This window comes from Lipotes vexillifer, unplaced genomic scaffold, assembly GCF_000442215.2.
Source record: "Lipotes vexillifer unplaced genomic scaffold, Lipotes_vexillifer_v1.1 scaffold97, whole genome shotgun sequence".
In the NCBI taxonomy this organism is placed as follows: Eukaryota; Metazoa; Chordata; class Mammalia; order Artiodactyla; family Lipotidae; genus Lipotes; species Lipotes vexillifer.
The window spans coordinates 1351774-1369580 of NW_006775688.1; the positions used below are offsets into that span (position 1 = coordinate 1351774).

General features: G+C 41.6%; 1 protein-coding gene across 2 annotated transcripts in view; it reads right to left on the reverse strand.

Annotated features, from left to right (window-relative positions):
• The window catches only part of COLGALT2 (collagen beta(1-O)galactosyltransferase 2), a 129536-nt gene that overhangs the window by 18405 nt on the left and 93324 nt on the right, over positions 1-17807 (reverse strand). For both annotated transcript variants that reach the window (XM_007450152.1, XM_007450151.1), the window contains exons 7-8: positions 8590-8666; positions 4618-4724 (exon numbers count right to left, since the gene is read on the reverse strand). In XM_007450152.1, coding sequence (XP_007450214.1) covers positions 4618-4724; positions 8590-8666 — 184 coding nt within the window. The remainder of the gene's footprint in view (positions 1-4617; positions 4725-8589; positions 8667-17807) is intronic.

Below are 17807 nucleotides of genomic sequence, written 5' to 3' on the forward strand. Positions count from 1 at the left end.
TGAAGGCCTTCAAGCCTCGTAATTGCCTGGTCTCAAGAAAGAGGGAAGAGCCCAGAGACAGAGACAGCAACACCAATGGTTTACTGGCCAGGGGATCTTACAAGTTGAAACAAAAGGTCCTGGAGCAACACTCCACCGTGTATGGCAGACAACAGGCGAGACACAGCAGCAATCTTTGCTACCTAGGAGATGAGAGAGGCTACCATTTATAGGGGGAATTGACGTCAGGTGGGCTCATCAGTTACCAGGGAAACCAGAGGCTGGGGCAGGGGGCAAGTTACTGATTAATTAAGATAATTGGATAGTCATGTGAGTGAGGCAGGCACTGGTCAAGCAGAGAATATACATAGAGCAAGAGAACAGCCATCTGGAGTGGCCTGACCATACACTCCACCCCTAAGTACCCTGCATGACCCTTACAGTCTTGGTCTGCCCCTCTTCTGAGATATCCCTGGGCTCAGGTATGCAGAGGTGCACTGCAAACAAGCACCACAAATGCAACACAAACAATAGCAGCTAAGGAGTACCAAGAGTAAGCCAGGGGCTTGGCTTGCAGGACAGGAAGAAGGTGAGAGCCTGCAGTCGTCCCCAACATGGTCACATTAACGAGGTCAGCTTTCTCTGGCATCTTACTGCAGACCCAGTAATCAGACTCGGTTTGCAGTAAGGCCACTGTTTTCGCCCAGTCCTCAAACAGATTCCCTCCACTGAGGCTAGGGATGGAATGTGATGTTTCAACAGGCACAATACAGGGGAGATTATGACCATTAAGCAAATTATAAGCAGTAACAGCATTCTGAGATCATACCCCTGCCTGTGGTTTTTTGCCTGGCCTGCTGTACCATACAGCCTGTCCACCTTCAGTCCCCACAGCCCAGCTGCTGCTGAATTACAGAGACGGTGTAACAACAGATCACAAGAATAATATAATGGTGCCTTTTTCCAGTAGGGCGTCCTGATTAATTACCTTAGTAGTCTCAGGTGGGGCCAGGTAGAAGCTAGGTGAAATCTTTCCAATCCTATTGCCCACAGGGCGGCAAATCCAAACCACCGGGGACTTATCTGCCAGTCCCAGGGCCATTTTATAATGTGTTTCCCTGAGGGTAGATCCTGTGGAAGGGCAAAAGTGAGTTACTGTCCTGACAGATAGTTGGCAATGGTCTGTTGGTGGTCAACAGCTGAACTTGGATGGTGTTGACTAGTTGTCTCAGGGTTAACATGGCATAGTCACTGGGATGATAGCTCCTGGGATGTTCAGTTTTAGTCTGTAGGGCTTGAATTAGCCTCCTGGAAACTTGAGAGGGCAAGTTTCCCATCTCAGTTGTTGTTTAAATCATCCATTTATCCTTTCGATTAGCCTGGCAGCAGTGGGGTTGTAGGGCAGGTGGAAATGCCAGTGTATGTCACTTTTATCAGCCCATTTCTCAACTTCATGGCCGGTAAAGTGGGTTCCTTGGGCTCCATCGATGTCCATGGGGTTCCGGTATGTCATGCACAGCTGTTCTAGATCCCACAGAGTGGTTTTTTGTGTTGCTCCAGGACTCCAGCAGGCCTTTTGTAATGTCTTCCACCTGCTGTAACATGTTGTAGACTAAACAAAGCGTTTGTATTCACTAGCCATCCCTGTGCAGTCAGATGAGCCATGAGCATGGGGCTGATGTTTCTAAACTGGTCAGAGACTCTGAGGTTAACAGGACATCATCAATATAATGGAAGAGAAAGACATCTCTCATGGTGGTCAGTTGCCTCCAGTCTGGGGAAAGGAGCTGCTCTCCATCTGTATCCTGTGGGACAAGGGACCTCTGACCTCGTCCCAATCTTCTGCCTCTCCTCCATCACTCTTGGTAGGATGCCACACCTTGGGGTCCCAATTTGACCATCCAGACTCTCTTGACAGCCCCCATTCATCAAGGACAGCAGCCACAGGGCCCCATGTGCTAGTGGACAGCCACCTCAGGATTACCCCCACAACTTTTCGTTACCTGTCCTTATTTCCCAACATTTTGGTGCTCACAGGAGTTTCCTCAGCCTCCTGGCTAGCTCGACAATTGTTGAACTGCACCCCGTACATCTGCAAGCTTTATAATTATTCAGCCTCGAGACTGAAGAAAGAGCCCAGACACAGCCACAAAGACATCAGTGGTTTACTGGACAGGGAGATCTTACAATTCTGAAGCCAACAGTCCTGGAACGTCACTCCACTGTGTACGGCAGACAACAGGTAGGACACCGCAGAAATCTCCGCTACTCCAGTGAGAAGGAGTTTACCATTTATAGGGGGAATTAACATCACGCTTTCTCATCAGTTACCAGGGAAACCAGCAGCTGGGGCAGGGGCAAACATGCAGGCAGTTACTGATTAAGCCCTATAATTAAGGGGATTGGATAGTCATGTGAGTGAAGAGACTGGTAAAGCAGACGTACAAAGAGCAAGAGAAGAGCCATCTTGAATGGCCTGACCATACACACACACACACACACACACACACACACACACACACACACACACACACACAATTAGAACTAATAAATGAGTCCAGCAAGGTTGTAGGATATAAGATCAGTATACAAAAATCAACTGTATTTCTATGCACTTAGCAATTTGCAATCTAAAAATGAAATTAAGGAAACAATTCCACTTACCATAGCATCAAAAAGAGTAAAATACTTAAGAATAAATTTAACAAAATTAATGCAAGACTTGCACACTAAAAACTACAAAACATCAAAGAATTAAAGCTCTAAATAAATGGAAAGATATCCCATGATCATGAATCAGAAGATTTCATATTGTTGAGATAGAAATTCTCCCCTCAATTGATCTACAGCTTCAATGCAATTCCTATTAAAATCCAAACTGTCTTTTTTTGTGTGGAAAATGACAAGCTAATGCTAAAATTCATATGGAAATCCAAGGGACCTAGAATAGCCTAAACAATCTTGAAAAACAATAACAAAGTTGAAGGACTCATACTTCCTTACATAAGAAGCTACTGTGAGGCATAGGGACTGGTGTACACATCAATGGAACAGAATTGAGAATCCAGCAATAAACCCTTATATTTAGAGTTAGTTATTTTTTGACAAGGTTGCCAAGACAATTCAGTAAAGGAAAGAATAGTCTTTTAACAAATGGTGCAGGGACTAGATAACCATGTACAGAAGAATGAATTGGACCCCTACCTTACACCATATAAAAAGCTAACTCAAAATGTATCAAAGATCTAATGTGTAAGAGATACATATAAAAGATAAAACTATAAAACTCTTAGAAGAAAACATAGAACCAAGTCTTTGTGGCTTTGGATTTGGCAATGGATTCTTAGATACGACACCAAAAGCACAAGCAACAACAAAAATATAAACTGGACTTCAACAAATTAAAAACTTTTGTGTTTCAATGGACATCATCATGAAAGTGAAAAGATGACATAAAGTGGGAGAAAATATTTGCAAATTATATGTCTGACAAGAGGCTTGTATCCAGAGTATATAAAGGACTCTCACAATTCAACTAGTTTTCCTTGGTCCGTGTGGCCTTTGAAGGAGATTGGGGCTATTAGAGGTATTTGAAACAGTGGTTCCCAAACTCTAGTGCATCCAAGAATAGGGTTGCCAGATTTAGCAAGTAAAACACAGAATGTCCGGTCAAATTTATATTTCGGATAAACAGTAACTTTTTAGTATAAATAAGACCCATGCAATGTTTGAGACAAATTTAACTGGGTATCCTGTATTTTATGTGGCAGCCTTACCAAAGAATCACCTTGAGACTTCTTAAATGCAGATTCCCTACGGATCATAATTCAGCGGCTCTGGGACTCAGGAAGCTGCCCTCTTAACCCGCCCCTAGGGACTCTGACATGGGTGTCCAGGCCACACTTTGAGAAACACTGATGAGATTCTCTAAAGGAGTCATAAAAACTTCCACAACAGCTTCTAGTCATACTCCTTAGAGCCATTCATATTCCAAATTCACATAAAACATGGAATTGCAGGTTTTGCAAATACCTATGCCTTGAAATAACAGTGTCAAATAAAAAAGCAAAGCAAAGCAAAACAGAACGACAACATTAATAACAAAAACCCTTGAAGGAATCTAACTGGGTACCCTATGTGACTTTCCTGACATGTTCCTGGGAAAAGTGATCAGCCCAGGCAGACTGTGGCAAGCATCTCGTGCAATAGGAGACACAGACTGTTACGCATTTTTTCCATTTACTTTCTTCAGGTCACCCAAGGTTAGACGCTTTGCTCTAAATCAGGCTCTGAATGCAACTCTGATCGCATTCCTTCCAATGCACTACCGGGCTGGAAACCACCACAACCACTGAAAGAACCCCCAGGGACAGTGGAAAATCACATCCAGTGCAAACCTTCAGCATAATGAAGACCAGAGAGCGCTGGATGGTGAGTGGATTTCTGCTCTACTCAGTGAAATTAACATATATAAGCTACTATGAGTCATAAGGTGTTCCCAAAGTAGGCTGCACTGTGAAGACGTGTCTATCTTGCAATGAGTGCAGATTCCTCCCACCAAGACTAAACCTCTGTCAGAGAGGGTGCATCCCCACTCCAACCACATCTGCAAGGGCTCGAGGAAAAACCCCAACTCACTTTCCATCCACAGCCTCGACAATCTTGACTTCAATCTCCTGCTCATACAGGGTACGTAACATCCGGTCCCGCCTGTCCTTTCTACGCTTGAGGTTTATCATGAAAATCTAATGCAGGAAGAAAAAAGGAAAAGAAACACAGATTATTCAACTCTTTTTCTAGGCTATTTGAAAAGTAAAGTAAATGTAATGAACAAAGTTTTGGAATAAGGATTGGAAAAGACAGGGAAAACTGTGGTGAAGATTTGTTTATATTTCATATCAGGTCAAAAAGTTATTCTTCAGGAGGCCAAAGGTAAATCAAACCTAAAACATATGAGATGAAGGGGTAGGAAGCAGTTTGGCAAATGGTTAGATTTATCAGCAGACCTAAGTTTACTAAGTGTTTGCCTTGGACCAGTTCCTATGCGTCAGTTTCATCATCTGTAAAACTGAGATAATACTGGTCCTGTCACCTGGGTACAAAATATTAGCTATTCTTATAATTTATATCCACTGTAGAAAAATTAAAATCCTTCAAAGAATAAGAAAAATCTAGTCTTTACAAATTCCTTTTATTTCCAAAGGTCCCAAATTGAATTACCAAGGTCTTAATTTGAGTAGCTTCTTTACCAGAAGTTTTCAACTCCCTTAGAATTTTTCTGAAAGAAGTAGAGAAAGGGTCCTGCACTTGGTGGTAGCCCTTTGGGAAAAGGCATCATTTCCACATCACGTGGATCTGAGGGAAACCTTATAGAGAGGACACGTACTGGTCCATGAAGTCCCAAAAATGTGCGTTCAGATTGTCCTGCTTGAGGACTGGGTCTTCCTGCAGCCCCTCACCTTAGCCCCTAAATTCCCAATGACTGCACTAAACACACACATATCCTGAGGCTACTACAGGGAGTTACACAGATAATGAGGCTGGCCTGATTATTCCCAGAGTTAAGGAGCCATAGAAATACCCAAAGGCTCATGAATGTTATTACAGATATCTATGTGCTTTAATAAGGTTCTTTTCTGCGAGCAGTAATAAACTCACTTTGTACATTAAACTAGTCCTGCAAAAGAGGGAGACTTCAGGTACCAGTAAGAAATACTGAATAGCATGGGAAAGGAGAACCCTCCAGGAATAAGCCAGATGACATTGGCTTCATCCTAACGACCCATCTAGATGACTCTGAGGAAGACGTTTAATGTTCCAGGGTCCAGTTCCCTTGTTTGTAAAAAGAGGGAGTTGAACAACCTCATCTCTCAAGACCAGTACAGATTAAAATGTCTATGATATGTGGTTTATGATAAAGTTTGCTTTATGCTGTCTAGGATAAGGAAGAAACTATGTCTTACAAGCAGGCTGGAGTTCAGACTTTACTGGGGGTTAAGCTGTGGTTCACACAGTCGTTCTGAATGTAATCATCGAGATGCTATATGTTTTACCGGATCAAAAGCTAAATTAACTAAAATTTCAACTCTTCCTTATAAAATATTCTCACTTCTATCCATTTATACAGCTCTGGGCAAAGAACTGATGGGGGAGCAAGATGTCCTCTTTGAAGAAATCATCCATCTGAATCAGAGCAAAGTGGATTACGTATGTCATGATTTCATTACCTCCGTTGTTTAACTGGGCAATTTTTTTTTCTTTGGTTTTGTTGTTGTTGTTGTTGTTTTAAAATCTTTATTGGGGTATAATTGCTTTACAATGGTGTGTTAGTTTCTGCTTTATAACAAAGTGAATCAGTTATACATATACCTATGTTCCCATATCTCTTCCCTCTTGCGTCTCCCTCCCTCCCACCCTCCCTATCCCCCCCCTCCACGTGGTCACAAACCACCCAGCTGATCTCCCTGTGCTATGCGGCTGCTTCCCACTAGCTATCTACCTTACATTTGGTAGTGTATATATGTCCATGCCTCTCTCTTGCTTTGTCACAGCTCACCCTTCCCCCTCCCCATATCCTCAAGTCCGTTCTCTAGTAGGTCTGTGTCTTTATTCCTGTCTTACCCCTATAACTGGGCAATTATTTTTTAAAAAACAATTTCTGTGGTGACTGTATTTGCCTTGTTACCTGGGATTTTAAAACTTAATGAGTCATGTTCATTTATATTTCATTTTCTTCCTCTTTAGAATCATACTGTGATGGGCCATGTTCCATCTCCCAATTTTAAGGCTATGGAAAGGAATGGGCATTTCCTCATGTGTTCACACGGAGCTACCTGAGGTCACTCCAGGAGAGCAAGACAAAACAAAAAATTAACAGAAATACAACAAAAAGTCCCCTCAGATCCAAGACCTCTAGTCTGGGAAGACTTTAGTAAACAACAATCCCGTCCCGGTTCCTGCCAGGACAAGTGCAATAAAAATTGCAGCCATGAAGGAAAAGCACAGACGGCTTGCTCATACTTAGTGAATAGTAAACAAACAAAAAGCCACACAGCCGAATGCAGCCCAGACACAACCAACAAGGTCACAGAGTACTGGGAAGGTTGAAAAGGCCCCTGAAAATCCCTTTTTCCACTATCCTATCTCTGTTCCAAACAGAGAGATGACTACCAAGGTTCAGGAGAGTAGAGTCCCCCTATCTGCATCCTTTACAGAGTTGGCCTTTTCCAGAAGGCTTCTAAGAGTGACCCAGTCCTTCCAAATGGAAGACCAGAGCTAGAAGATCCTGCTTTTGTCTCATTGTATCTGCTCTGATTTGATCCTCATTGGAATGTGTTTATAAAGGGAAAAATGAATATATGTAAAGACCCTTGGGTTCTTTTACCTGGAGACCTGAGAGCTGGTGAGAGCAGCAGGGAAGGAAAGCTGTAGTAATATGTGGAAGTGGGTTCAGTGCCTGGGTGGTCCAACTTTTCTGTAGCCCTGATTTTTTATAAAACTATGTACACTTTAGTCTAATGCTTCTCTACCACACTTAAAATCATCTTGTCTCATCCTGCCCTCTGTGGAAATAGCATAATAGCTGCTAATTCCTTTCTACTTAATATTCATGAAATACTCCTTTCCATTCCTGAAGTCTGCCTGCAAATAAATTTTATAGAATAAATCCCAATTTCCAGTTCCAGCAGCAATTTAAGATGGCTGTACTCTGGGGACCTGTATGACATAGTACAGGGGGATAAACGAGGCATTTTCTTTCAATTAATCAGTGGCAATGAGCATGCAGCACAAAGCTTGGCTTATAACATATCCAAAATTCACAGAAAAGTTCTGTCTCAGTTTGTGGATTCCTGAGGCACTGTCCTAGCTTCTAGACCACCAAGCTCCTGAACACTGATCAGCAGTTATGTGACATGAGGGACCCATGAAGGATTCAGTGACTTGGAGTCACAATTCTGGTCCCACCAAGTATCTGCTGTGCATATTACTAAGACAGGCATCTCTTTATATTTCTGCTTCATTCTTTATACAATTGAAACTTAACAATAAATATGACTCTTAGTGCACTATTATGAAGTTCTTGCCTGCTGAAGGGAGAATTTTAGAATAGGTTTCTTTTTTCACTTTTTCTTTGTCCTCTAAACTCTGCCCTCCAATCTTTTCCCGTGGAAAAACAGCAGAGAAAAAATAAAGCAAAGAATGTTCCAGAATGGTTTCCACTTACTCAGAATAAAGTTAAAGTCCTCCAATACCTAAAATATATATCTTCCTTACCTTACCCTTGAATCTTGATAAAATATGGCAATATCTGCTCCTAGAAAATATCACTTTCGTGACTAAATAGTAACGTCTTTCTGACTCAATCATTAATTTACTTTTACCATGATGCTCCTTTTTTAAGATAAGTGAACTGAGGCACAACAAAAACTGAGAACCTTTTCCAAGACCTTGGTTTCTTTTCAGCAGCCAAGCTGGTCTGGCTGGCTCCCAGACGTGTGTCAGGCTTGTGTTCTGATACAAACATATAAGCAGGATGTACACATGTGCACAGGTGCACATGCACATACACAGACACAGGTGCACATGCACATACACAGACACCTTTCCTACCTCATTGAATCCCATCTTGTCTGGATATTTAGGGACAACTGAGACGAACTGGGAAGGTTCCATTGGAGGATGGTCAACTGGAAGACACGAGAAACACACAGAGTGCTTTGTTAGTGAGAGGCTCAGAGAACAGCATTCCAACCACAGGCCTCACCTCTAGAAACACAGCCTGCATGTTCAGGGCAGGGGATAACTGCTCAGCAGTTTTCTAGGACTGAGTGGCTATATAAGAACCCCAGATGGTCACAACGCTGGTTTTGAGAGCACCTGTTTATATGCAGACTGCAGTATTTGCTCCATTTCCCTCAAGACCTATTTTAAGAGCATTTGAAAGGTAGTCTAGGGTAATGATTTAGGGTGAGGGCTCTAAAGTCAGATGACCTGGGTCCAAACTTTGGTCTGTGAAGGTCTGGAGCAGATAGGTGACCTCTCTAAGCCTGTTTCTTTGTGTATAAAATCAGGATAATAAAAGTGTATCTCTTAGAGTGTTATAAAATTTAAATGAGACCTACATGCAAAGCACTAGCCACAGTAAATGAACACGGTAAATGCTCAATAACTCCTAGCTACTACTCACAGTGGCCCATGATGAAAGAGCTCAGAAATAGGCTGGACTTTTTTCTAAAGAATGCTTTTTTTCTATATGTTTAAGATTGTAAAACTCTGGGACTATTTTATTTTAAGATCCCATCCAGGCAGGTTTAGCTACAGGTACTCAAAAGGTCCTTTATTTTAACGCAAACTCACCTCCAAGGCCCAGCCCACATCCCAGAACTTGGTACAGGGCTAACAAGGAAGTTTCCAGATGGGAAGGGTGTTGCATCTCAAGTAATAAAAGTTTTATTTATTTCATATTCTAAAAAAGATTTCTTTATAAACTATACACTTTAAAGGTTGGAAGTAATACTGATTAAAGAACCTGAGAAGGTCTTGAAAATTTTAGTATTTCACAAACTCAAAGTACTCACTTGGTTTTCCTTGAAGACATAATACAAGGAAAATGTTAAGTGAGAGCTGGTAACTGGGTTGTTTGAAGAACTATAGTTGATGGCCAGTGCTACTGTTCACCAGTATCCATTCCCCTCTATTTCAGGCATATGAGAGGGGCTTTTCCACCTTCAGGTCAGTCATGGCCACATGAGTTGCTGCCACTCAACACTCCAAACCCTCCTCCCACCCCTGCCCCAGCCCCACCTCAATGATCTTAGCAGCCCATGTTGATATGGAGAAGCCAAAAAATTGAAGAAGCCTAGAATGATGCGCCAACATGTGGAGGACAGCTGCCCAGGAAAGATACGAGGACCACTGTAGACTTTGCATAACAAGAAACGAGCCATTGTTGTATGAAGCCAACGAGATTTCAGCATTCTTTGATATTCCAGCATAACATCACCTGTCCTGATTGAGATCCTGTCCAAAGGGTATTATTTGTTTAACTTACCCTCCACTGGTATATTAAAGAGAAACCACGACATCCAGTTTCACTTATGATCAAATGATGTGAAACCATAGAAAGTAGTGAAACAGGTTTCCTAAGCCAAACACAAGAGTTGGTCTTATTTATTATTTCAATCTTGATCCTAACCGTCACATTTCTATGAGTACACAGTGCATGTGTTTCTGTTTCCCTCAGCAGCCCAGAATATTTTGGTCCTCCCTGCTCCACCCCACTCCATTAATTTCTTTTAAAATCAACAAATGTTGATTGTGGGGTCACCATGTACAGCGTTAGGTTTTTACGAGAAAAAATCTTAACATACCAACTCCTTCCTGTTCATGTTGTTTGAAGAGCTGTCTGGCCCTCTCTCATTGGGCCTTAGACTTGGGAGGGGGGTATATTTCAGGTTACCCTTTCCACCCTGTTGGTCTCTGTTTGGCAGTCACATGGGCTGCCTGGCTTTAACAGTTCAGCCAAAGAGTCTGCTTTTAGCCACTTTGCTTCCATCAAACATGGGTAGTCATTGTGTTCACAGGACAAGTATCCCCGCAAAAGCCACAAGTGGCTGGTCCTGAAAACCACCGTTGAGCAGAAATATGAGACACATGCCTGGGTTTTGTCGCTGAAGGTAGAGCTAAGCCATCGGGAAAAACAGGAGATGATATTAATTAGACTTAAGAAGCTTACTATGTGGGGAGAAGGGATGCATCTTTGCTGACATCAGACTTGAAGATTAGGTACATCCCAGCTTTTGTTTGGGATCATTTCTGACTCCATCATTCATAATGAATTCGGTTCCTCTTTGAATCCCTCTCCATACATGTCCCTCACTGTACCACCAATTGGGATGTGCTTCATTGGCTCCAGGATAGTTTCAAGATCTAGGAATAATAATAACTATTGGTATAGAGATCTTACTACTCACTGCACTCTGGGCTACGCTCTTGACATATGTAATTACATTTATTTAATCTTCATAACATGTACCACAGGATAGATCTGAGTATCCCTATTTTTACAGATAGGAAACAAAGGACTTAAATAACGTGCCCAAGATCACGGAGCTCACAGAGCTGGTATTTGAACCTATAGGTCTGACTCCTGCACCTGAACCCTTAACCCCCATTCTCCTCTACCCTCAGAGCTAGACCTTGGTAGCCATTAGCATCAAAGCATCAAGTTGGCCTTGGGCAACTGGGCTGGGTTCACAGTAGCTCAGTTAGGTAAGTCCTCGCTCCTTGGTTGCTCTTTCTGTGGTCTACACTGCTGCACACCCCGTCCAGTGTACAATGTACCAGCCCAGTCATGCCCAGAAATATACTTGAGAGATTGTGCTTGGAGCGAATCCTAACACTTGTCTGTAGTTTCTCCCGGACTTCTTCCATGGCTGCAGCCACCACCCTAGCTCAGGTCCTCCCTCACTCACATGCTTGGGCCATTTTAATATTTTTCAGACACTTGCACGCTCTTTGTCTTGCCTCATTATAACTGATTATATGCACACTGTTGCCAAAATAACCTTCCTCCTTTGGCACAGCTCTGTTCGTGACCATAACAGTCACACTTGGCACTTAAGTGCTTTAAAATTTGTTAACTGATTTCATAATCACCATGTCATTTTATCTTCACTTTTATTTTTTTTGGGGGGGGGTTGTATTGTTTGTTTTTATAGATACAGAAATTGAGACCAACGCAGATGTAGTCTCGCCAAGGTCAAATAGTGAGTGATTGGCAGAGCTGGAACTCAGTTTTAGATCTTCTGACTTCAGATCCAATATTCCTAATGAACTTTACATGACATTCTGTTGCCTCAAAATGTCATTACTGAGAAGAGGTACCTAAGATTTCCCATCGCCTCATGCTCTGATTTGCACAACCAATCTCCTCATGCCTCACAACCCATTTACTACTATCACCTTTATAAGATCTAGCCTCCTGTCATTCATCTCCCAATTTTTCATACAGCTCCTAATGTACTAAATGAGCAAGTACATGAAGAGTGTTTTTAAAAGTGTTAGCCAGTGCCACCGCACCAGCTGCCATAGGAGCCACAGCCGGAACTTGGAGAGGTCTTTTCTCCTCACCTGGAGGGAAGTGGAAGTGCCTTGGCTCCAATTTCCCCACTTTTGTACATTGACCGTGTATTATATTATAGCAGAAATATTACATGGGTCCTGAAGATGTAAACATAGGTAAATAAATATAAAAGAATCATTTCAGACAGGAGGACCTTCAAGATGGCAGAGGAGTAAGATGTGGAGATCACCTTCCTCCCCACAAATACATGAAAAATACATCTACATATGAAACAACTCCTAGAGAACACCTACTGAACGCTGGCAGAAGACCTTGGACTTCCCAAAAGGCAAGAAACTCCCCACATACCTGGGTAGGGAAAAAGAAAAAAGGAAAAACAGAGACAAAAGAATAGGGACAGGACCTGCACCTCTAGGAGGGAGCTGTGAAGGAGGAACAGTGTCCATGCACTAGGAAGCCCCTTCACTGGTGGAAACAGGCGGGTGGCAGGAGGGAAGCTTCAGAGCCACAGGGGAGAGCACAGCAACAGGGATGCAGAGAGCAAAGCAAAGAGATTCCCGCACAGAGGATCGGTGCCAAGCAGCACTCACCAGCCTGAGAGGCTTGTCTGCTCCCCCACAGGGACGGGTGTGGGCTGGGAGCTGCGGCTCAGGCTTTGGAGGTCAGATCCCAGGGAGAGGACTGGGGTTGGCTGCATGAACACAGCCTGAAGGGGGCTAGTGTGCCACAGATAGCCGGGAGGGAGTCTGGGGAAAAGTATGGAACTGCCTAAGAGGCAAGAGACCATTGTTTCGGGGTGCACGAGGAGAGGGGATTCAGAACACTGCCTACATGAGCTCCAGAGATGGGCATGAGCTGTGGCTATCAGCGTGGACCCCAGAGACGGTCATGAAATGCTAAGGCTGCTGCTGCAGCCACCAAGAAGCCTGTGTGTAAGCACAGGTCACTATCCACACCTCCCTTCCCGGGAGGCTGTGCAGCCCACCACTGCCAGGGTCCCGTGATCCAGGGACAACTTCCCTGGGAGAACACACGGCATGCCACAGGCTGTTGCAATATCATGCTGGCCTCTTCCGCCGCAGGCTTGCCCCACGTTCCGCACCCCTCCCTCCCCCCAGCCTGAGTGAGCCAGAGCCCCCTAATCAGATGCTACTTTAACCCCATCCTTTCTGAGCAAAGAACAGATGCTCTCAGGTGACCTACATGCAGAGGCAGGGCCAAATCCAAAGCTGAACCCTGGGAGCTGTGTGAACAAAGAAGAGAAAGGGAAATTTCTCCGTGCAGCCTCAGGAGCCGCAGATTAAATCTCCACAATCAACTTGATGTACTGTGCGTCACTGGAATACCTGAATAGACAACAAATCACCCCAAAATTGAGGTGGTGGACTTTGGGAGCAACTGTAGACTTGGGGTTTGCTTTCTGCATCTAATTTGTTTCTGGTTTTATGTTTATCTTAGTTTAGTATTTAGAGCTTATTATCATTGGTAGATTTCTTTATTGATTTGGTTGCTCTCTTCCTTTTTTTTAATATATTTTTTTCCTTTTGCTATTTTTGTGAGTGTGTATGTGTATGCTTCTTTGTGTGATTTTGTCTGTATAGCTTTGCTTTTACCATTTGTCCTAGCGTTCTGTCTGTCCAGTTTGTTTGTTTGTTTTAGTATAATATTTAGTGCTTGTTATCGTTGGATTTGTTTTTTGGTTTGGTTGCTCTCTTCCTTCCATCCTTCTTTTTTTTATTATTACTTTTTAAGTTTTTAATAATATTTATTTTTTATTGTAATAACTTTCTTTTATTTTTTTCTTCTTTCTTTCTTTCTTTCTTTTTTTTTTCTCCCTTTTCTTCTGAGCCGAGTGGCTGACAGAGTCTTGGTGCTCTGGCTGGGTGTCAGGTCTGAGCCTCTAAGTGGGAGAGCTGAGTTCAGGACATTGGTCCACCAGAGACCTACTGGCCCCACATAATATCAATCAGAGAGAGCTCTCCCAGAGATCTCCATCTCAACACTAAGACCCAGTTCCACTCAATGACCAGCATGCTACAGTGTTGGAAATGCTATGCCAAACAATTAGCAAGACAGAAACACAATTCCACCCATTAGCAGACAGGCTGCCTAAAATCATAACAAGTTCACAGCCACCCCAAAACACACCACTGGACGTGGTACTGCCCACAAGAATGACAAGACCCAGCCTCATCCACCAGAACACAGGCACCAGTCCGCTGCATCAGGAAGCCAACACAACCCACTGAACAAACCTTAGCCCTGGGGACAGCCACCAAAAACAACGGGGACTATGAACCTGAAGCCTGTGAAAAGGAGACCCCAAACACAGTAAGTTAAGCAAAATGAGAAGACAGAGAAATATATAGCAGATGAAGGAGCAAGGTAAAAACCCATCAGACCAAACAAATGAAGAGGATATAGGCAGTCTACATGAAAAAGAATTCAGAGTAATGATAGTAAAGGTGATCCAAAATCGTGGAAATAGAATGGAGAAAATACAATAAACGTTTAATAAGGACCTAGAGCAAACAAACAATGATGAACAACACAATAAATGAAATTAAAAATTCTCTAGAAGGAATCAATAGCAGAGTAACTGAGGCAGAAGAACGGATAAGTGACCTGGAAGATAAAATAGTGGAAATAACTACCACAGAGCAGAATAAAGAAAAAAGAATGAAAAGAATTGAGGACAGCCTCAGAGACCTCTGGGACAACATTAAACGCACAAACATTTGATTTACAGGGGTCCCAGAAGAAGAAGAGAAAAAGAAAGGGACTGAGAAAATATTTGAACAGATTATAGTTGAAAACTTCCCTAATATGGGAAAGTAAATAGTCAACTCCAGGAAGCACAGAGAGTCCCATAGAGGATAAATCCAAGGAGAAACACACCAAAACACATATTAATCAAACTATCAAAAATTAAATACAAAAACAAAATATTAAAAGCAGCAAGGGAAAAGCAACAAATAACACACAAGGGAATCCCCATAAGGTTCACAGCTGATCATTCAGCAGAAACTCTGCAAGCCAGAAGGGAGTGGCAGGACATATTTAAAGTGATGAAGGAGGAAAAACCTACAACCAAGATTACTCTACCTGGCAAGGATCTCATTCAGATTCAACAGAGAAATTAAAATCTTTACAGACAAGCAAAAGCTAAGAGAATTCAGCACCACCAAACCAGCTTTACAACAAATGCTAAAGGAACTTCTCTAGGCAGGAAACACAAGAGAAGGAAAAGACCTACAATAACAAACCTAAAACAATTAAGAAAATGGTAATAGAAACATACATATCGATAACTACCTTAACTGTAAATGGATTAAATGCTCCATCCAAAAGACACAGACTGGCTGAATGGATACAAAAACAAGACCTGTATATATGCTGTCTACAAGAGACCCACTTCAGACCTATGGACACATACAGACTGAAAGTGAAGGGATGGAAAAAGATATTCCATGCAAGTGGAAATCAAAAGAAAGCTGGAGTAGCAATTCTCATATCAGACAAAATAGACTTTAAAATAAGGACTACTACAAGAGACAAAGAGGGGCACTACATAATGATCAAGGGGTCAATCCAAGAAGAAGATATAACAATTGTAAATATTTATGCACCCAACATAGGAGCACCTCAATACATAACACAAACGCTAACAACCATAAAAGGGGAAATTGACAGTAACACAATAATAGTAGGGGACTTTAACCCCACTTTCACCAACGGACAGACTATCCAAAATGAAAATAAATAAGGAAACACAAGCTTTAAATTATACATTAAACAAGATAAACTTAATTGATATTTATAGGACATTCCATCGAAAAACAACAGAATACACTTTCTTCTCAAGTGCTCATGGAACCTTCTCCAGGATAGATCACATATTGGGTCACAAATCAAGCCTTGGTAAATTTAAGAAAATTGAAATCATATCAAGTATCTTGTCCGACCACAATGCTATGAGACTAGATATAAATTACAGGAAAAAATCTGTTAAAAATACAAACACAGGGAGGCTAAACAATACACTGCTAAATAACCAAGAGATCACTGAAGAAATCAAAGAGGAAATCAAAAAAGTACCTAGAAACAAATGACAATGAAAACACAATGATCCAAAACCTATGGGATGCAGCTAAAGCAGTTCTAAGAGGGAACTTTATAGCAATACAATCCTACCTCAAGAACAAGAAACATCTCAAATAAACAACCTAACTTTACACCTAAAGCAATTAGAGAAAGAAGAACCAAAAAACCCCCAAAGTTAGCAGAAGGAAAGAAATCATAAAGATCAGATCAGAAATAAATGAAAAGGAAATGAAGGAAACAATAGCAAACATCAATAAAACTAAAAGCTGGTTCTTTGAGAAGATAAACAAAATTGATAAACCATCAGCCAGACTCATCAAGAAAACAGGGGAGAAGACTTTGATTCAACAAATCAATAGAATTAGAAATGAAAAAGGAGAAGTAACAACTGACACTGCAGAAATACAAAGGATCACAAGAGATTACTATAGACAACTCTATGCCAATAAAATGGACAACCTGGAAGAAATGGACAAATTCTTAGAAAAGCACAACCTTCCGAGACTGAATCAAGAAGTAACAGAAAATATAAACAGACCAATCACAAGCACTGAAATTCAGACTGTGATTAAAAATCGTCCAACGAACAAAAGCCCAGAACCTGATGGCTTCACAGGTAAATTCTATCACACATTTAGAGAAGAGCTAACACCCATCCTTCTCAAACTCTTCCAAAATATAGCAGAGGGAGGAACACTCCCAAACTCGTACAAAGCCACCATCACCCTGATACCAAACCAGACAAAGAAAGAAAACTACAGGCTAATACCTCTGATGAACATAGATGCAAAAATCCTCAACAAAATACTAGCCAACAGAATCCAACAGCACATTAAAAGGGTCATACACCAAGATCAAGTGGGGTTTATCCCAGGAATGCAAGGATTCTTAACTATAGTCAAATCAATCAATGTGATAAACCCTATTAACAAATTTAAGGAGAAAAACCATATGATCATCTCAATAGATGCAGAAAAAGCTTTTGACAAAATTCAACACCCATTTATGATAAAAAAAAAAAAACCCTCCAGAAAGTAGGCATAGAGGGAACTTACCTCAGCATAATAAAGCCATATATGACAAACCCACAGCCAACATTGTTCTCAATGGTGAAAAACTGAAACCATTTCCACTAAGATCAGGAACAAGACAAGGTTGCCCACTCTCACCACTATTATTCAACATAGTTTTGGAAGTTTTAGCCACAGCAAAAAGAAATAAAAAGAATCCAAGTTGGAAAAGAAGAAGTAAAACTGTCACTGTTTGCAGATGGCATGATGGTATACATACAGAATCCTAAAGATGCTACCAGAAAACTACTACAGCTAATCAATGAATTTGGTAAAGTAGCAGGATACAAAATTAATGCACAGAAATCTCTTGCATTCCTATACACTAATGATGAAAATTCTGAAAGAGAAATTAAGAAAACACTCCCATTTACCACTGCAACAAAAAGAATAAAATACCTAGGTATAAACCTACTAAGGAGACAAAATACCTGTATGCACAAAACTATAAGACACTGATGAAAGACATTAAAGATGATACAAACAGATGGAGAGATATACTGTGTTCTTGGATTGGAAGAATCAACATTGTGAAAATGACTATATTACCCAAAGCAATCTACAGCTTC